Here is a 22,269-nt window from a genome sequence, read left to right as displayed (position 1 = left end):
CATGAAGAAACATGATGGTTTACTAAAGGATAATTAGATTTAAAACTTGCCATCGTGAGTGATGTTGGCCACAGCTAAAGGAAAATAAATCTAAACAATAAGTTCCAACTTGTGTTTCCAAATTAGTTTTTTTTAATTATTGTTTCATTATTCCAGTCATATGAGACCAAAATTGATCAGACGTTCAATTCCATAATGATTGAATGTAAGTCAGTTGGTGCGAGGTCCTAAGTTTGAAACTTCTGTTCATCTGGTCCTTCAAAGTAAAGCCAAGAAATGCAAAACGAGAGAGAGGAAAGAGAGAGAGAGAGAGAGGCGTGACGCTCAGAGTCTCCCGTTACTTTCCAGTCTTCCTTCACTGCCTCTCAGTTTCATCCAACACCTGAACCGATTCCCATATTTCCTGATTTCTTGCGCTCCCCACACTCCAACCCACAGAAAGCAGTTCAAGGAGCTGGCAGCCAGTAACAGAGTCACACTAACGCAAACCGCAGAGGAGGCTGAGGCTGAAGGAAAGACCGCTGCTCCAGGTGACCGAACGGCAATGGAGACGCGCGGAGTGCGTGATTAGGAAGCGTCGCCTCTGGGAGTTCTGGTTCCACGGATTATAAAAGTGAAGAACCCGCAGCGCCGACTGGGACTGCCTTTGGTCGTTTCACTTAACGGATTTCTTTTCGTTCCTCCTCAAACACCATGAATGTTTCGCCCACAGAGCGGAGGAAAGACATGCGGCAGCTGGCTTTGGAGATCGGGATCCGAGTTCTGCTCTTCGGAGTTTTTGTGTGAGTAAAAGCCTCGAGCAGCTGAGTTTCCTGTTCTCTCAAACAAAAGAAACGAAACAAACAGAATGTGAGTTTTACCGCCGATTAAATAGATTTTCTGTATGATTTCAACTCTGACATTCAGATCGATCAGCCACACGGAGGTTCTTTGGGTTTTTGGGTCTTTGTTAACCCGCAGTTCAGCACCATGGACGGATCCCCGCACCGCAGCAGCTGGCGGCGCGTTAACAGGTTGCACCAAAAAAAAAAAAAAAAAAAAAAGTCAGGTTTTATTCTCTGACATGGACAGATCTGATTGCATTTACTTAAAAAAATCTCATTTCATTTAATAGTTTTTTTTATTATTATTTTGTTGGAAAGAGGTTAGAGCGGCTCATAACTGTTTCAGCACTTCTCTCAACAAGTACCAAGCAAGGCGATGCTCGCATGAAGCAGTGAATGGAGGATTCATGTCAGAGAGGTGTAACCTTTGAAAATAATAAATTATTAAATTTTTATTGCCTGGAGGGATCTGGTCCGTTTTTATCAGGTTTGTTTTCCGGGTTTCTCATCTTAAATTTGTTTCAGTTCAACTGAGTTCAGTTCATTAGCAATGAATTTATAAAATAATAATAAAAAATGCTAGTTTCACTATAAATGCACTCAAGTTGAAATTCAAATCCAGACGTATATAAGTATGACAAAATAAATCCAATGGAATTTATTCATAGACATTCAATAGCAAACAAAATATATATTTTTTGCCTTATAAACTGATGACACAATATAAAACATTTAAAATCAATAAATTAATGACTAATATGCAGCATATAATTCATAAAGTGCTGTAGTTTACAGTGCAGCTGTCAGTAAAACAGAAATGTGTCCAAGTTTCTTCTTTCATCCGATTGTGCTGTTTGACTGATCAAAGCACAGGAGCGTCTTCACACCTGGTTTTTCTTCATTGAAGCATCTGAACTCGTCTCCCAGGAGACAAACGTCGATTTCCTGATGTTTGGGATCCTGGGCTGTTTTAGGAATCAGTCTCATTGAAGATACCAACCTGGAGAAAATGTGCTGTACTGTGAAGTAAATTGTTTCTAAACTTTTCTAGACTTGGGATGGTCAACCCAATTGGGTGATTGGGTTCACAGATACATCATTTGTTAATCTTTGGTGCAAACAAATAGATAACCCCATGTAAGGCTGCTGCCCTGCAGTAAGTCATGGGTTCCAACCCCAGTCAGTCTGGATGTCGTCCCTGTGCATGCAGTTATTCTCTGTAGGGAACATGGCTTCCTCCCTTGATCCAGGAACTCACATACTGTCTGCTATGCATTCAACCTGGGTGTGAGTGAGCATTAGCATAATTACATTTTTCCCTTACTTCTCCTTCATAGACTTGCAATTTGTCCTCAGTGCCTCCCTCCCGTTTATCGATGCCTGGAGACGACCAGCAGACCCTCTGCTATGATTAGAGACAAGGAAGCCAGTGGGTGAAAAGTCGTTTGTCTAAGGGAACTAATGACTTTACAGCAACCCCACCTCCTGATTAAGCATGTGGAGACAGTAGAGAGAAATGCCTCTCAGAGGACAGATGAGGCAGAAGTACATTTTTTTTTAAATTTCTCAGGAAAAAAAAATTGTTCAAGTTTGCAGAATGCAGCTGTTCTGCCTGCATTGCTCTTCTACGTGATCATTAATATTCAGCATTAGCTAATTGCTCTGTCAGTGTTACGCAGTCCAGATGAGTTTCCTGGTGAACATTCAGAGTGTGAAACAGAATCAGGTCCAGACCAAAGGAAGCAGTGAAGATTCTGGTTTAGGTTTTTGTTTGTACGTCTGAGCCGGTGAGAGTTACAATTATTGGAGCTTTTCTTTGTATTATGGATCAGTACTCAGGGTCACATGAAAAGTAATTTTCCACTGGCTCCATCATAAACACAGAGCTGCATCCTGCCACAAAACCTCCAGTCACAACGACCTTGATCAGAATAACCAAGAGATTTTATATTATTTTTCTACAGACAAAGCAAACGCAGGGGTATCTGCTTCTTCTCTTTATGATCATATAAACATGACATTTTACACAACTATGCCACATAAAATATTTCTGGCATGTTTTTCTTTTTTTATATTTACTTCTTTAATTTATGCCTTTTGGAGTTTTTTTTCTGGCCAGCAGCGATTGAAGCTGGATCCTCTCAGATGTGAGGCTGACGCTGTGTGGATGTGAGAAGTGGCAGATTGCATTCTTGACTCGTCAAAAATTGCTGTACATGCAGGATAATTGGGGTCAGCTGGTGTCGTTTTCTTCAGAACAGGATTTAAGACCCACAGCTGCCATGTAGTTCATTGTAGTTTGATGTCAAAGAGGAAAAACTACTGAGAAGCTTCATGTTTTTTTTTTTACTACACCTTGAAAAAATATTTATGGTCTTTGTCCACTTTGATCTGGCACAACTGGATTTAAGCTGTTACTTTGACTAAACCATTCTTACATATGAATTGTTTGAGCTCTCTGTTTAAGTCGCTGGAAGTTTGAACCTGGTCTCAGGTGTAGATGTGAAAATGTGTCTCAATGTGAACATCTTTTCATTTTTCACTTTTCAGCCACATTTTATTTAGACAGGAATATTTTTAAGTGAGTCTTGAGACAAACTGCAGACTTGACTTCATGTGGATTTCTTTTAGCCAAAGCTTTCTTCCTCTCTCCCATCAAAGCCAGTGTTGTGAAGTGCAGGACTTATAATTACATTTAACCAAATTATTTCACCTGTGCAGCTCAATTAAGCCCCTTCTTAAAAACTTCTGTTTTTCAAACTTTACCTCCTGCAGCTTTATAATTTAGGTTTTTATTAGTTTGTCACATAAACTGAAAAAAATAAATAAATAAAATGAAAAATGTAAAAGTCAGAGGTCATGGTTACATTTGTGTGTCTCTGCAGCTTCATTGGTTTTTATCTCCCAATAGGATTTTAATTTTAGTGTGACATATTCGCTTACTGCCCTTACATATCGCTCCAATCTGTGAACATCTACCAAAGCCTGCTTGAAATTGAATAACTTCTCTTCTAGTTTAGGAGATCGTCTTTTATTCAGAGATCACTCTTGCAAGTTGCTGTAATTTTCTCAGTGCCTGGTTTTGATTAAACAGAGCAGGATCTTAACAGATACTTTTCTGCATGCTTAGTTCTGCTCAGATACAAAAAGCACAGGAAGAGAGCCAATGTTTTATTTCCTTTGGCAACAGTTAGCTTATGTTTAAAAGAGAGCTACTGCTCTTACTTTGAAAAGCCTCTGGTGTGTTCTCCGCCGGACAGGATGTGCTGACATTAACTCTGGTGTAGTTTGTGGCTTCAGGTTGACCAGGAACACATCAGACTGGAGCTGGACGCTCAGGAAGAACTGGATCTATAGCATTTAAACCAAAAGGTGAAATGTAAACGAAAACAGATCGATGCAAGGCGAAACGAAAAAATCTAATTTTGGCTGGAGATCGTTCTGCTTCTGTTGGTGTTGGTGTAAATGAGATCATCTGTTCAGAGCTGGGTTTTTCCCACTTGGTTCTCACAGGTACAGAGTTTCACTATGTAGCCATTTAAGCTAATTTCATATAAAATCACTGACGAATATAGAAGCATGCTGCCTTTAATGGTCATTGGGCAACAATAACAGCAGGTTGTTTTTGCTGTTTTAGTCTAAGAGCGGATTCAGAGAAAATAGACCCTATAATCACTCTGAGGACTCTGTTGTGTTTCTAAAAGCTTCTTGATTGACTGACTGGCTGGAAGAAACAAACTGCTCCTCTATGCAACGAACAAAGCAAAACAGATTTCATGTTGTGCCAACAGAAAAGCTTTGATCGATTATTCTATTTTAAAAAATGACAGTGGTAAAGAAAAGAATGTGTTGCTTGCATGTACAGCATGTGGGATGTGATAAGATTATGTTGCCATAAGAGTGATGATTAAGGTTATTAGCAGGTAAAATGAGTTTATTGATGTTTATTTCTGTGCATATGATGCTGTGATGAATATTAGCAGCAGCTCTCGGATTCGGTCCAATGCGATGGCAAACCTTTGTTCAGATTCGTGAGTGTCAGTCTTTGGACTGAGAGCTCTGTTGGTTTAAATAAAGGGGAGGATGAGATTTGGATTAGCTGAGCTGCTGCAGTGTCATCAGAGCTTTCTGCTCAATAAAACTAAAGAAAACTGCTAATAAGGGAGGATGTCAAGTCGCCAGCGCTCGATGATAAATATGAGTTTTGGAGGGAGTACTGGCTCTGAAAGAGTCTGATCATCCATCCTAGAGATGGGATTTCTGGCTCTTTGAAGTGAGCCGGATGTTATAGATCTGTTTATTCCACAGACACTAACTCAGTTTTATATTTATTTCTGTATTTATAGGAAACCAGCCTGGTGTGACTCATTTAATCAGGAGAATAATTAGTGGGAGGAATAATGGGGTAATACTCGGTTTAGAATCATTCAGACATAAATTTCCTGAGTTTAAATTAATCTAGAATATTGATCATGATTTAAATTAATATGTGTGGACTACTGTCTGCTGTCTGCTCTGCATTCATGCAGCAATCACTAGCTGCATTGTAGTTGATCATAAAAGTGTGCAAATTAAAATTACAAAATATAAATTAGCTTAATGGAAACAACAATTTTAAAAACTCATGTTTTTTTGTTAATATTTTCTGTGCTAGGATCAGGAGATTTTTTTCAGCTGTAAGATTTACTCGCATTCGCAATAGAAACAGCTTCTGTCGGCAGGAAAGTGCTTCCAGATTCCAGTTGGTTTCCTTTGGTTCGGTGGAGTCATTTTGTGTTTCAACCCACCAGAGACTCACCTGACCATGCAGTGTGTCCGGCTGCCTGCCTCCGGCCTCGGTGTGCCGCTGCTCATGTGACGGCAGGATGGACCTCTCAGATAAAACTCTGATATTTGCATATCAAGGAAGCACAGCATGAAAACTCTGCTGGACTCCAGGGAAGCAGAGGATGAGTTTGTGTTTGCATCTCACAGAATCAAACGCGCCTCTCTGGTCCGTCCAGTTATTTACAGAAATACTTCAGCAGCACAGATACAGACTCAAGAATACACACAAAGAAGTAAGATAACAGGTAAAATTGCTGCCATCCTCACTGTAACAAACACCTTCAGTTGAATTCATGTATGGATTCAATTCTTTAAATCTTTCCTTGTGGTTTTACCCACATAGTTTTTCAAGAAATGGTTATTAAGTTGATGTCAACTAAATAAATCCGTATTTTTCTGACATGTGGTGGTACTTAAAAATAATTCCAGCGTTACATAATGCACCATGTCAGTCTAATAAACTATGGCAATCTAAGAAAAATATTGCTTCCACTTGTAAAAATAAGGTCAATTTTGATTAGATTATAATAAAAACTGAAAAACTTGAGCTTTAAAAAAGTTTTTCCCTCACACAAGTTGAACATCACCACAGTGCCTGAAATCTGTTATTATTACAGCAAACATCTCATCTGCAGCGAGATTAAAATCAATAAAGCTCATGTTGCTTTATTTGCTCTTTTTTATGTTGCAGAAGTAACTGTGATTAGAAGTGAATTTGCTGCACATGCAGAAGCAGCTCTCTGCTACATATTTGCACTCCTGCAGTCTCCCATTACAGCCTGTGTTATACAGCTTCATAATTAAACCCCACTCTTTGCTTTACCAGAGGAATTTTAATGTGAAGTACAGAATCGTCCCTCGGTAAGCAGCAGCATCTCATACCGCTGCAACGAACCATAAAACACAAAGGAACAGACAGACACACGGAGGCAGTGGGACGGTCTTCCAGAGGTGTCCAAAATTCATTTCCATAAAAAGAAAAACTCAATTCAGGACGGTAAAAATGCTGCCGTTCAGGGTGTGATGAAGTGATTGTTCAGGGACTGGAGAATGGAGACTGATGGCTGAATCGTTCCCAGAGGCTTCAGACCCAGAATGCTGAGGAAAGTTTCACCTCAGCTGACTTTCATTCACGTCTCTTTAGTCTGAATCAGCACCAGGAGAGAGTCTGTTGTTTCCTGTGATAAAAACAATCCTTGTTGTCTGCATAGTTAGTTTTTCATAGTTAGTTTTTCTAAAGCATCAGGCCAGCTGGAATCCAATCAAACCAAGCAAGAGAAAAATATTTTAAGATGAGCATTTACAACAGAAAATGATGTAAAATATGAGGCATTTACTAGAGAAAATAGATTTCTGCCAGTGGCTTATATTAAAGTCCATCCTTGGCAGTGATGTTCTGTTTGAATGAGGAATCTGAACAATATTTATAACTTTGCTCCACAGCCAGTTTGATGCTGTCACCACCGTGTCTGACAGCTTAACCTCCAGTTCCCCAAAAACATCTTTAGTCTTTGTGGTCTAATGTCAAAAAGTCTCATTTTAAAAACTGTGAAACTGAAAATGTTTGTAAATGATTTTATCTGCTGGAGTAAAGCAGGTTTAAGTCTAAAAGTTGTTCTTAAAAAAGTAACTTATTTAATTTGATTGTTAAAACTTGGACCCAGTTTATTATTCCAACAAGAAAATGATCCCAAACACACTTTAAAATGTTTTTGGCTAAAACAGACTACTGTTCAGCTCTGACCTCGACTCTGTTGAAACTTCTTTGATTTGCTTAAAGGTCTCTGTCAGTTATCCTGTCAGAAACTTTCTGCTCATTACAACTACTGTGTAATATTAGAGGTGTAGGTGATTGATTGTATATGTTTTTGCCTTTAAATTCCCCTTTGGGGACAAATAAAGTTTCATAAACTGAATTTAATTAAATTCACTCACTGAATGAAGTTACTGAATAACCAAACTGTTCAAAAACATTCTAATTTATTTCTGGACCTGATCATTCTGAATCCTCCAGAACAGTGGCATGATGTGGGACTGATGAGTGGAAAGCAGGAGCATCAGATGACGCCTGTGGAGGAAAGATTAGCAGAAGGAACAAGCAGAGCTTCTCATGGCAGGAGGAATCTGTGACGGAAAGCTCTGAGCGGCTGACTGGAACGCCGGGAGCAGGGATTCCCCGACAGATCAGTCTGTCTCCGCTCTGATGCTGTGGCGTTTCCATCCTCACTATCGTTTGATCGGCTCATTACGGCTTGCTGTCCTTGCAGTCATTTATCCAACCTCATCCTCTCTTTATTGCTCCATATGCATCACATTACACAGCCGTGGGCTTTCTTAAAGAAACCCAGATGTTATCCTAATGCATAAATTTATAATGTAATAAAACAGAATGCCTTCAGTGCCATTGCATGTTGTACTACCCAGTAAGGAGGCAACAGGCTTTTACACTGACAGACAGTGAACCTCCAGTATCTGGGCTCAGAGATGAAAAGATAAAATCTGCAAATGCTTGAGATTCTCTTTAAAAGCGCTTAGAAGTTTCTATTTTAATAGTTCAAACACAAATGTATTTTAAAATGAATCAACACACAGTGGAAGCAGTTAGCATTACCTCCAAGATAACGGCAGTTTTCCTTATTTCAGCCAATTGGTGCTGAAAGGGGGAAAAAATGGCTCCATTGGATTGGCTGCTTCCTGTCACCGTCGTCACACAGCATTGCAGGTTTAAAAATATAGATATGCTTTATAAAAACTTTCTGAAAATAATTTGAAGTAACATTCTAAACTATGAATATGTCAGGTTGTAATGCATTTATTTTTATTTTTTGGAGCCCTTAATAAAGACAAGTACATGAAAGACCTTTTTATGAATTCATCTCTTATAGCCATTATATAATTTAACACAGAAAGGTTTTTAAAAAACAAACAAAAACGTTTGGATGCATGTTTGTAATTGATATTTGTAGATAGATCATGTTCACAAATAACAGTTTGTGAGAAAAACAATGAAATACATCTATATCTACATCTATATGTCTATGTCTATATCTATGAAAAAGTTAAAATAAATTGAACCTGTGGAGATGATCCATTCCACATGACAGTGGAATCAGTCATTATAATGTAGAGATCATTTGTTTTGAAGAGTCTGAGTCAGCTCAGAAGACAATCTCTCTCTGTGCGCTTGTGTGTGTGTGTGTGCGTGTGTGTGTGTGTGTGTGTGTGTGTGGAGGGGGGGTTACTGCTTTTTCTGGAGTTTTAGAGTAAACAACCGTTGATGGGCTCAGAAGCTCAGCAGTGAAAGGAAAGAAGACGACTGAAGGGACTAAATATATGAAACAGGAAATGGCTTTTAAAGAAAACAATCTGTCCAGGATCAAAGGACGCTGTCAGCATGTTCTCAGAAAGAAGTAATTCAGACAACGCTACTGTGAAATGGAACAAACAAAAAAAGAGAAAAATTAGATTTCACTTCAAAACAGAAAATAATGCAATCCTTTTCTAAAAATCAAACTGACCACAAAACGATTCATTATTCATAGGCTGGACATTTTCACATGTCAGATAGAAACATGTCCCTTCCAGCAGCTGAACATGGAAATACAATTCAGAGGCAGAAAATGCCCACACACACACACACACACACACACACACACACACACACACACACACACACACACACACACACACACACACACACACACGCATGGCATGCACACACACAGCCACGCCTTTGATAATTAATCCTTATTGGTTATTGGTCTCAGCCTGAGGTATTTCCTGATATTTATTCCAGTACTGTCATTTGGAGCTTCCCACACAAAGACCGATGAGGGTTGAGGAAATGAATGAGACTCTGCTGAACACACACACACACACACACACACACACACACACACACACACACACACACACACACACACACACACACACACACACACACACTTACACACACACACACACACACACACACACACCTAGAACGTTTTCAGCCTCCTCTAAACATACAGCAGTAGGTCCTTGTCCCAGAGGAAAAGCCTTCATCTTCCTCCCTGAGTCCCTCGGGGGCCCGGGTTCTGCTGTCAGACCGCTCCATGGCGGTTTCTCTGAAGTCGGTGTACCGCAGGGCTCACTGCCTGACGCTACAAGGTGAACTCAGCAAATGTTATCTTAAAGGTAGAAGGGTTTCATAGTGGCTGCTCAGGTTGGCTGTTTTCCTGCCTGGTGTCCTCGGCGACCTTTTCCCATTTTAATGGAAGTGATTTGTAGAGCTTGACCTCCGACGCTCCAGTCTTTCAATCTGCAAACGCTTTAATATCACTCAGATGTGTGTTTTCCCTAACACTAACTACAGAGCTGTGATTAGAGCTCATCTGGGAGACACAGTGAGGGACTGCTTGATTGAATTGTCCTTGACTGCAGCATGTAGGAGAAGCTGTCCGCTTCCGCTGCTCTCATTGGCTAAACACAGGCAGCGTTCCACTTTCCACAAGCTGATTAGAGACTCAACAAGTTTGACACAATGAAGAACTTTTTGTTCACCTTTGTCATTTTGACTTTTCACAGCAGGAAGCTCACTAATCAGCCTGATGATGGATCTGCTCATTTTTACACACAAAGCAGACAATCAGGACGTACAGATGCTAATCAGAACTGACACTTTGTTAAAAATCCATCCATCCGTCCATTAAATAACAATTTAAAATAGCCGTTTGATGTAACATTAGTTGACCAGAGGCTCAGGTTTTATCTGTCAGTTGAGACGTTTCAGGCATTTAATCAGGAAATGTTTCTTTTCTTTCTGAGATCCTGAAGCAGATACAACATTTTCTATATGTTTACATATTTACCCAGTTAGATTTCAAATCATGCTCCTTCAGCTGGTGAGGACAAGATAAATCACATGCTAACATCACTTAGCTAAAGTGTAAATTAAAGAAAATGTTAGAAAGGTTAGTGTTCAACTTCAGATGCTTAAGTAGCTCTGAAGAGAAAATCTGGAGGTAGATTGATTTAAACATGGATGTAATTTCTTTCTTTGGATCAGATGCCTGACAGGACAGAGTCTCTGCTCAGTCCTGCCGCCTCACTGAGAGGTTTGAAGAGCAGCAGCTTCAGATGTGGAAGAGTTTACTGAATGGAGTCTGAAATCTAATATGATTCTTTCATGGATATTTTTTATAACACTTAATAAGTTGTAGTCCTTTTGCAAAGCAATTACTGCAAATGATGTGAAAAATATATGTGTTATCTGGGTGACCAGCTCTAATTAGGGGTCAAATCCTCCAGTCCCTCTGCAGGTCCTGCTGTGTGTACAGTGGATTCATGACCAGTAGCTAAAATGTAAAATGACCAGAGTCCCTTATTAAACTGCTAACAGCTGTCTGCTTTAATAGTTCAAACACCAGAAATATCTGAACAAGCATTAATGCGCAGAGGTTAACATCCACCATCTTTCTTTTCTCGGCCAATCAGCAGCAGCAGCCCTCCTGGGTTGTGTTTCAGCTTCCTACCATCATTTACTGCTGAATATTTTGATCTGCTTTACAAAGACAATCAGTGAATAAGTGAATCCACTGTAACCTCCAGCAGCTGATCTTAGTAAGAGGAAGACAATGGATGAATGGAAACATAACACACTGATTGCCTTTTAGTCCTATTGCAAAGCAGACATAATGACTCAATAGTAGGTAACACAAATAATGAATCGAATCCTTCTCTTTAGAATATCTTGTATTACTTTCCTTTATTAGTGGATAGAAGTCCAATTATCCCTGTAATTAAGTGACCTGCAGATAATTAACCCCAGAGTCAGGCTGAGGAAGAGGAGAATCAGAGAAACTATCAGAAAGCTGATAGAGGCTTTTAGACCAACCTTTATAAACTCTCAAAGCTCATTAACCAGGGGAAGGAGATGGGTTTAAGTTGATTTTATTGTAATTGTTAGAGACCAAACAGAAAGTTGAGGTGAGAACCAGAAACACAGAAAGGATCTGATTTATTGTGTCTTTGTTGTGTAAAACATTGTCTTCATTCACAGCGAAAAGACAAGAAAACAGGATCTATCCCACAATTCTTGTATGAATTCAAAATGTATTGTTCAGTCATGCAAGCAGATGTTGAAATCAAAACTAGAAAAAGCAATTTTATTTATTTTTACATGTGGCAGCAGGCTTTGAAAGTACAGACCTTAAGACAACGGAAAAATTGGATTTTATTTTCAGTGGTGGAGAAAAAGTTGGAATGATGATAAAACTCTGCACTGAGTGGCAGGGCAGACAATAAAAACAGAAACCCAGGAGGAAAAAATCTAATGGATTCAAGCCTGAGGCAGGAAGAGCGAGAGTTACTGTGGTAAAGCAGAACATCAGCAGCTGTGTGTGAAGTGATTACAGATCCGTAAAAGTCCAGATTTGTTGTTCTTAAATGCAAATTCACAGAGAGGAAAAAGCTTGGCTGCTTGTGTTGTAAACTGCAGGTTGTGATGCTGCTGTGAGGCGGCTTTAATGCTCGGCGGATGTTCTGAGGGGATCCGTGCGTCACTTTGAATCAGAACTGAAATCTGTCTCTGTTTGCTGTCAGCTTTGACGTCTGCCAGGAGGAACAATGAGAGCGAGAGCAGTGATAACAGTCAGCCTCCAGTCCCAGCCGGGGCCCAATCTGTGGCAGCCAATAACGGTTCTGTCTTTAATTCTTTCAATCTTTGTTTCCTCCTTTCTCTTAGCATTGATTTTTCTGTTATGCTTGACGTACAGTTCTGATGTCAGCCTGTCTGAATATAATGGGGAAAAGCCCAATTTATTAGCATTTATTAGCTAAGTTTATTATTGAGAACACACATTTTCATCTGAGCTGATTTACTCATTAAGGGAAAAGGGTTTTGTAAAAGGAATGAAAAGTTCAATCTTGTAAAATGTTTCAGGTGCAGGCTGAGTGTTGCATCTTTGCAAAATTGAGTTTTTACCAACTCTTAACAGCAAGAGTGCCTCTTAACTGTCTTTAAAACAAATTGTTATTGATATACTTTCTTCCACACTTAATGTTCTCACATTGAGGAAACATTTTAAATATTGAGATTAATGTCTCTAAATATAAAAACTTTGCCAGGGGTGCCAATAAATGCAGCAGGTTTTATTGGCACTTTCTGCCAATATTGTTCTGTTTGTCTAAACTGAGCACATATTTCTTAACTTCACTGCATCTTCAGATGCCAGAGAATTAATTACCTCATATGCCTGAGATTGTTTATGAGTTTCTATAAACAGCAGCCTTAAAGGAATGTTCTTAATTAAAACTCCTCAGCTTTAATTAAGTTTAACTGAGCTTTATGGCATGGAGCAGAAACAATCCTCTTATGCTCAGTGTGAACAAAACAAAGGAGATTGTAGATTTTAAGAGACTCTGAAGTAATGGAGGCGGCGGAGAAACAGTCCAGAGGACAGAGACGACTTTACTTTAGTGTTTGCAGCAAGATGCTGCAGATCTTCTATAAATCTGTAGAGTTGTAAGAATCAGTGGGGTAAAAAACTCAGTAAGATGAGAAACAGACTGCTTCTGTTGGGGCTCTGCTCTACAAACTCTGGAGATTATTATCCAAAATAATAATTATTCATCAAATAAAGACTATTATAAACAATGAGTTTCTTCTTGATGGGACTGTTGTACAACAACAGTGTCTTCAGACAGAGGCTCCTTCAGAGCCTCTGTACTACAGACTGCTACAGGAGAGACATCTAAATAACTCTGAAGAAACTTTGATGATAAATTACATTTCATCTCCGTTTGGGACTAAGCGTATTTTTGAGTTGGGTTTAAATTAATGCTTAGTCATGCATTGGTGTGGCCTAGTCAAAGTTCAGTGCTAAATCACTGTAAGAATCTGAGGTGAAAGTTGGAAATCGATATCTACAGAAGCTCTTCATCCAATCTGAGCTTTGACTATACCAACTATAAAATTGGGGAGAAATTTCCCTGTCAGTGTCTAATAACTAATAACACTTAAACTTTCATCTCATCTTTACTAAACTTTACAGGAATGACTTTCACTGCAGCTTAATTCTCTGCAAAAAGGATTTGAACATTTCTGAAGCAGAAGGACTTAATTATGAATAAATAAAGCATTAAGTTGTTTACAGAGCATTATGTGAACACATCTGAAACCTAACTAGAGGTATAGAGGCTACATCTCAGTTTCCTTCCTTCAGGAAGGTAAAAAATATACTTTTAAAATTTTAAGAGTTTTCCAAAGAAATATTGGAGCAGCAAGTTTTTTTCCCCTAACAACAGTTAACATGCACCTTGAAACAATCATCTCTGTTTTTGAATATATTTTTTTCTTATATTATGAGAAAAATCAGAGTTCATCTAGAAACCCTGTTTATGTTCTCTGGTGTGTGACTGTGGCGGCAAAACAAGGTTAGTAATCGTCATTAGGAAACATTGAAAGCTCAACAAATCTAATGAGCTGAAACAATTGGACCTTTTAAAGTCGATGCAGCTTCCCAGCATGTGCATGAATATAAGCTTTGGACCTGCAGAGACTGAACATCTGCCTCCAGGAGAAACATCTGGCTCCTTTACTTCCTGCCACGGTTTCTCTCCCAGCATGCTCTCTTCTGAAATCCATCCCTGCCCGTCTGCTTCAGACTGCTGCCTTACTTGACATCTGTCTCATGAAGAGACCTTTGACCTTTCCAATACATTAACGTCTCTGGAGCAATCTTCCTGATAAAAAAACTGCCCAGCCGTATCTCCGTCCCTGTGGAGCCTCATTATGCTGTGGGTTTTTATTGAGCTCTCTCTATCATTCAGGTACTTATAGAGAAAGATTCTGTATTTCCAATTTATCCCCAACTGGGTTTTTGTGACAAGTGAAGTAGCGTCTCCTCTCCCCCCTCCTATCCCTGCTAACCGTCGTGAGAAGGGAAACCACCAGGGAGTTGCTGAGTGTCACTCAACCGGTTCCCTCCTCTGACAGGACCGATGCTCTGCATGCCCGACACGTTCAGCCGATAGCCTCACTGGAGCCGCCAACACAAACAGACACAAAGAATATGGCTTTTACTGCTCATCCAAAACAATGAGAAGCCTCCCAGTTGGGAGTTATGTATGTATGTGTTTTATTCGCTGTCATTAATGCAGTGATGCGTTATGATGCAGAGTAGGTGGCATTCTGGATGAAAGTCTGCAAATCATTGAGTTTTGCTAATTGTGGAAGTCAGCAGTGAGGCTAGCTACTGTTAGCAATACAGTATGCTAACAATGTACTTATCCACTCTGTAAAAGCAGCCATATTGAATCTGTACTTAGGTTTGGGAAGTTTAGATGGATTTCACCAACTTGGAATTGAGAAATTGTAATAATAATAATAAAAAGTTATCTGACTTCAGAAAAACAAGTTTCTGGTTTCAGACATTCAGTCGTTCACTTCCAGTCCCAGTCTTTAACCTAAAACCTAACTGTAACCCAAGATCTAACCTGAAATATCAACTAAAGTCATTAACCCAAATCTGTACATTTAACATTTTCTGTTTAGAGTCAAGGTTTTTTTTTTTGCACATCAGCAACTCCCAGAAAATACAGCAGAGACCAATAAGAGAAATGTTTAGTTCCAGAGGAGATTTAAGAGTCCAGTATTTTTAACAGAAGCTCCCTGAAAAGTTTTCTGTTGCTTTTCCGGATGTCCAGTCATTAGAAATCAGCTACTGACATCTTCTGTTCTTAACCATGCTAACTGTCATTAGCTACGATGCACTGTTATTGTTGCTCATGACTTTTTTATGAACTCGGTGTGTTGCTGCCCATTTAGGTCAGGACAAGCTTATCAAAGAGATTGTAGATTTCAATAGAATAAAGATAAAATCAATATGAATAGTGGAAGCAGTGTAGGAAAAATACATGATGGTGCTGAAGTCTCCCTCTGATTTGAAATGTTGGGTTTATCTGGATTTAAAAATCTGTTCCTGAGTTTTTTAAGGAGTGTAACTTCATCTGATGATCTCTAGTTCATAATCTCACCTGTCCAGAATGTTCAGGTCTCCACTGGACAATTTATTTATTATTTAATCTTTTATTAAAAACACAAAAACTTCATGTTCAACATTTCCTCAGCATTACAGTCATAGATTAGCAGAAATGTGAAAAACACAACATACATACTGGTTCATCTCAGAGAAGATTAAATTGAAAAATAAAAAAATAGATTTTCTATAAACTGTTTCTAAAATCATTTTATTAATTTGCTACCAGTAACCACAGATCGACCTTTGTTTTAGTTTATTCCAATAAGTTGAAGCCAAACTGTGTGTTGCTTGGTGTGGCAGACAGAAGAGCTCAGTCAAAGCCCCATTCCTGCAGTCACTGCCACTGATCTTTAAACGCGTTTGTTTCAGTGGTTGAATAAAATCACCTTCTTGCTCTGCAGCCTGTTTCCTCTGGTTTGCCAGCTGTCTGCTCTTTTCTCTGCACAAAAGTAAAGCAGCTATAAATGTAATTGTGTTGGTTTCCTTTAATCCAATATGAAGCTCTTTGGTGTATTGCTTACAGCTTGATTGAAACTTCTGATCTTAAAAAGTGCAATTATCCCCCAGCTCCTGTTAAATCAGCAGCACATAATGGCTGGCGTTAGTCTTCCAGACAGCAGCGCTGAGCTCGGGTCCACTAATGGTGACATAAAGAAGCATAATTAAATCTTGAACATGTCCTTGGTTTGTCAGTCAGATCCACTCTCGCCTCACTTTGACCCGCCTCCCTCCCCAGTAATCCGTCTGCATGGTGTTTTATTAAACCATCCTTACCCAGAAGTCTTCATTCTAATCCAGCCATGCCTGAGGAGCTGATATCTGATTCTGCTGGAAAAGCAGACACAGGATTGTGGAGAGAGAGAGGCTGAAACTGAAGCCAAATCTGAGCAGCTGTGGAGAGTTGAGTGTAAAGTTGTGGGAGTTTAACAAACGGTGGCATGTCTGATGCAACTACTATCAAAACATCTGAGTTTCAGTTTCAGCTGGCAGATGATGAAAATCCAAAATTCATAATGTTTTTTACAGAAATGCCAGCATACTGAAAATTATGTACTGTGTATATGCAGTTAATTCTTTGTCATGGCAACAGCATCAATTCGCCATGGAGATGATCATCCTGTGTTCAGGTGTGAAAGAAATCCAGGTTGTTTCATGTATTGTTGGCTGTTCTGTCTCTGAACTTTTGAAAGAACTTTGCTTCACAATCTTCTCAGAATTCAGATCATTCCTTTTGGTTGAGCACTTTTTGATACCAAAGTTTTTCCTTCCACTCAACTTTCCATCAACATGCTGGCTGCCACCATCAGCAATGATGCTTAGACTGAACTGTCAAAAAGATGATCATGACAGTCCAGTCATGGTACTGTTGTCCATAGTTTTCTAGTAGATAACTGTTGTTGCAATGTAAATGTTTGCAGTGTGAAATTATAATTCTCTTGGTGTCTCTATTTTCATTAGATTTAAGCCAAAATTATTAGAATTTATTAAATTCTTTAAATCTGTCACTCTTCATGTAATGAATAAAGATATTAAAAGACATTGACCTTCTGAATTAATTACAGATAAAAGCCTGTTTGTGGTTCAGTACTCATGGCTTGTTCTGTTTAGAAAATCCAAAATGTCTGACAGATAATGGAGCCTGTGAAGCTGAACTACCTCAGTGTGATGCTACTTGATTCTCTATTGGCTGGACCTTGCAAAGCAGCCAATTCAGGAACACCATTCATTTTCCTGATTGACTCTGATTGGTTGTGCTCCAAAAAGCAAAGTTAAGGAAGACTGTAGATTTTAATTTCTGCTGTGGGACTACGACAGTTTCCATTGTGAGTATTAATGCGTAGCGATGTCTGAATTATTACGAGTGTTTTCAGGAGAGTCTCAACTGTGACCTCCAGAAATACCAAGGACACACTGTAAATTGGATAAGATTCTAATGTACTGAGGAAAACCTGCATACCTGACAAAACGATCAGTCCTGCCACATTTTAGGACAAGAATGGGAGGAATGATCATTAAGAGCTGAAATCATTTTCACAGATTTGTAAAAACTCTGGAGTGAGAGTAATGAAAGTTGACTTCACCACTCATTAGGAAAATTAATAAACTGACTATTCAGAGGAGCTCTGGAGTATGCATCACTCACAGCTCCTTAAATCAGTGCTTTAAATTAGTAGCAGAATGATTTGGATCATGGTTGAAAACTGCTGATCAAATGAATTTCAGAACACACCAACAGACTCCAGGTATTCTGAGGAATTAACATGAATTTGCTGTAATTTTCTGAGGTTCTCTACATCTTGATGTTGCTCCTCTTTTAGTTGATGCTCAGCTTTTAAACCAGAGCATGAAAGCTGCATTTTCTTTATGGCTCTCCACAGGATAATTCCCTGTGATGTGTATCATTAATTACTCAGAACCACAGAGGAAGAAGTGGAAAAGAGCATTTTTAAAACATATTCTAAAAATATCAATATTTTTCAGAGTCACTCCCACAATCTGTGCCATCCTCTATTTGATATTTCCAAGAGTTCAGCACAGACAACTCGAGCTGCGTTCCAGCAGTGTGTTACACATTTGGCAACTCCAGACCAGCCAATCTGCGTCCCGTCCACCCCTGAGAAATGACTTGGCCAGAAATGGGAAAGCCATGTGAGCATCTTCTGCTCTGTCCCCTCTCAGCATTCTTCAGGCTTCCTAGAAACTCGCTTTATTCTCAACAACAACAACCAACCCTTGAGTTGCATTAAACAGGGCAATCCTCTAGCTTCATTTGATAGCTTATGAGGGCAGAAAGGGCCTTTACCATTGATAAATTACCCAGAAGACTCACAACAGTAAAATGATGAGAATTCCCCACAGGGAAACTCAACCTCTGCTCCTAATAGCTTCTAAATCTCAATAGCTTCCTGCTGTATGATTAAATACCTCCAGTAACAGGCAGAGGCTGACATGCGGGTCTCATCAGACGGAGGAAGTCGGTAATAATCGCTTAGCTCTGGCCAGAAAAGTCGTTTTGAGTTCTGTCCCAGATATGGCAGATGGTCAGACCTCCGTTACGATCTCTTCCCTCCCGACACAACACGCACTTAGGAAGCCCAGCTGCCAAATGTGGACTCTCTGAGTGCACATATTCTATCAACTTTGACTGGGCCAAATTCCCTGAATATCTCCTGAAAACGGTGGATGGTGACATCCCACAACTACAGAGCAATATCTACTGGAGCAGAGACAGAGCAATTCAACATTTCTCGTTTTTCTCGTTTACAACACTGCAGAATATAAAAATCTGAACAAGTATGTTTGGTCTAGTTTCTAGTGCAAATATCTTAGTACATTTAAAATGAGACAAACCAGCTGTCTAGGAACCTTTAAGCAAATAAATCATTTCTTAATATTGATGAAAATGAACCAGCTCTACTGGCAGATTGTCCCACCTAACAAGATGTTTTTCCTTTGTTATATGTTAAATAACCTACAATGAGAAGTAGTACTTTATTTTATTGATATTAAGGAATTATTGACCTAAAACAAGCTGTTGTAGCATCATCATCAAGAAGCTATTGCACAGTCTAGCATTCGAGCTCCTGATGTTGCAGAAACATCTTGCAGGTGGGAGGTAAACAGTTTGTGACAGCGGTGGTTTCGGTCCTCCGTGATGCTGGTGGCTTCATGGATGCAGAGGAAAGTGTAAATGTCCTGCAGGCTTGGCAGAGAGCTGCAGAGGATCCGCTCAGCAGACCGCACAATCCTCTGGAGGCACGTGTGGTCAGAGGCATGACAGTTTCTATATCAGACTGTAACACAGCTGGTCAGGAGGCTCTGAATGCTGCCAGCATGTTCACGATGTTTCTGTGGACCTGATCTGAACTGAGCTCTAGATTTATGAACAGTTTATAGAGTAAATTGTTATTGGCTGTCAGAAGTCTGATTTTTTGCAGGAGGCCTTCATTGTGATGTTAGATTGAGCTGGAATAATGTTTGAACCTGCAGATAATCGTTCAAATACAACGTTTATGAACATGAAGTTATGCCAATACCAATTTGTTTCTTTAAATGCTTTATTCTCTGACTGCCTTCATAGAGTCTCCATGTTGGTTGACCTTTAGCTGCATTGCCTCCAGTCAGCAGTTTTTCTCACCCTTTGTTCTGGATCAGCCTCCTATTCTAAAGCTTAAATCCTAAAGTTAGCAAAAATATAGAAGAGCTTATTTCTCTCAGTAGCTATCAAACACAACATGGCACATTTTCCTTAATTCCTCAGCACACAAAAGGACAGACAGAAAAATCTAAGAAGTTGTGCTGTGCTATTTTCTTTGGTTCCCAAGGGTGAAAGTAGTTTTAAATTCTTGGAGGTACTATGACAAAAAAAAGAAATAAAATAATTAAAAAAATTAATTATATATATACATGAATATATATATGTATATATATATATATATATATATATATATATATATATATATATATATATATATATATATAGAGAGAGAGAGAGAGAGAGAGAGAGAGAGAGAGAGAGAGAGAACCAATATATAGAATATATTGCTTTATATATATAGAAGCAATAGCAAAAGCAGCTTACACTTGATTAGCAACATTCTGCTGAATCACTAATAAATTAGCTAAAAAGTAATAGTCCCAACACTCACCCCTGTGGTACACCACAGCAGCTGACAATCACTGAGTGCACTTTCTGTAACACAACACACTGCATTTTTCATAAAATATATGACTTAATCCAGATAATTTCCCTTAAAAAAGTAGAAATGAAAGTATTTTGTTTGTAGAATGGAATGGCTGATGATGTTGGAACATTTCCAGAAATCATTACAAATAGGACTGACAAATCCCAACCACATGTATTCCAGGAAAAGCACATCTCTGTTTCACATAGAGTCAACATGAACTAACAGTCGGCGATACGGCGGCTGATTAGTCTGCCTTTGAGGGAAAGCCTTTCCTGCTCTCCCTCTGATGGATTTTCACACTGCAGTAGCTTTTATCACGGCTCTGTTGTGTTCATTTGTGCTCCCCTCTGGGTATACAGCTTAAGGTAACACTGGCTTTCACAGCTTCCTGTTTACACCACGTAGAGGGACAAATTTAATAACAAATATATCATAAACAAAAGCCATAAAGCCCCCAGCGAGGATCTCTTCCATCTGTAAACTTTACATATTGTTGTTGCTCTGAACGGGTAAATTGCTGCTTCTAAAACGCAGCCTGCTCCTCCCTGTCTGTCTCTTTTTTAGGATAATTACAATTATTTCCCAGCAGGAAAAATTGACACACATGCTGTGTAACTTATTACCTCTACAGACTCTACTAATGGGACTGCAATCAACATTTTTCCCATTTTAATTATGCAAACAAAATAAATCTTCTGTTCTCCAGCTGATGCATTACTGTCTGCCTTTCAGCCTCATTTCAGTAAAAACCCTGGTATTAACAAATACATTTTTAACTTTGGCATCTTAAAAGATGCTTTGGATTCATTTAAGCAACATCACTTGGACCTGGACCTTTAAAATGTCCCTCAGCCAAACTGAAAATCATCATTTCTGCAAAGGAATAAAAAGACAAGGCTTTTAACAGCGACTTTAGCACTAATGTGACACATAATTCATAATATTAAAAGACTTTTAGACAAAAATGATTTTCATTTTCATTTAATTAGAGTGATCAGCCATGAAAAGGTGAAAATATTTTCTAAGGACTAAAAAAAACAAAGATATTCAGTGTTATCTGTTCCTGTTTTATTTCTTTATGAATAAAACATACATATTTATTGTGCGTAATATCAGTCATATTATGCCATTTTATGTCTTACATATAAAAATCAAATGTGACAGCCGTTCAAATCCGGTTCTACACTCAGAAAATGTTTTTTTGGAACATCTCTATGCTGTAAATTGTGAAAGCCGAACATTTCAGTGTGGAACCCCTGGAATTAGTTGTGATGCTGATGCTGAAGTCATACATAATGCATTAGACTGAACTTAATTAGTGCTTCTCTAGTCAGCGCTCTAACAATCAGAGTCTCATTCTTATTCACCCAGTAAATTGTCACAAATGCTTATGCATTCATGCTGACGTTGAACATCCAACAGGCTAATTACCAGAAACTCCTCCTCCCTCTGAGCTCCACATCACAGCAGACATTAACCTTCGTTTCACATTCTTACTTTGTCCTCTGATTGTTGTAGGTCAACATGTATTTCTCCAATAACTTTCAAAAGGGGAATATAATTTTAAGCAAATATTAGTACAACTGTCTTGTCTGCTTTTAACAAGTTTTTATGAAGTCACAGTTTAACCCATGTTACCAATGTGAACATCAGTTTATTGTTTAGAAATATAAAAATGTAGGTCATGTGCCAAGTATAGAGTGTGATGGTATGTAAACATGTTCACAGGTGGCAGTTAGTAATATTTGAAAAAAATGTGGAAAACATTTTAGATGTGAAGTTTTCTTCTAAGTAAATGTTGGACATAGAAATTACGTTGTGCAGTAAACAGGTTTTACATGTGGAAATTATTTTGGGTCATTTTTTATGGTTGAAAATATTTAAAATTGTTTCTGACAGATTTGACAT

General features: G+C 38.8%; 1 protein-coding gene across 1 annotated transcript in view; it reads left to right on the top strand.

Annotated features, from left to right (window-relative positions):
- The first annotated feature begins 205 nt into the window (after positions 1 to 205).
- The window catches only part of plpp4 (phospholipid phosphatase 4), a 45,441-nt gene continuing 23,377 nt past the window's right edge, over positions 206 to 22,269 (top strand). Inside the window, exon 1 of the mRNA XM_088012988.1 lies at positions 206 to 782. Coding sequence (XP_087869114.1) covers positions 694 to 782 — 89 coding nt within the window. The 5' untranslated portion in view covers positions 206 to 693. The remainder of the gene's footprint in view (positions 783 to 22,269) is intronic.

This window comes from Poecilia mexicana, unplaced genomic scaffold (genome assembly GCF_051168715.1).
Source record: "Poecilia mexicana isolate PSO_F unplaced genomic scaffold, ASM5116871v1 scaffold_15, whole genome shotgun sequence".
Lineage (NCBI taxonomy): Eukaryota > Metazoa > Chordata > Actinopteri > Cyprinodontiformes > Poeciliidae > Poecilia > Poecilia mexicana.
This window is presented reverse-complemented; position numbering and strand designations above follow the sequence as displayed.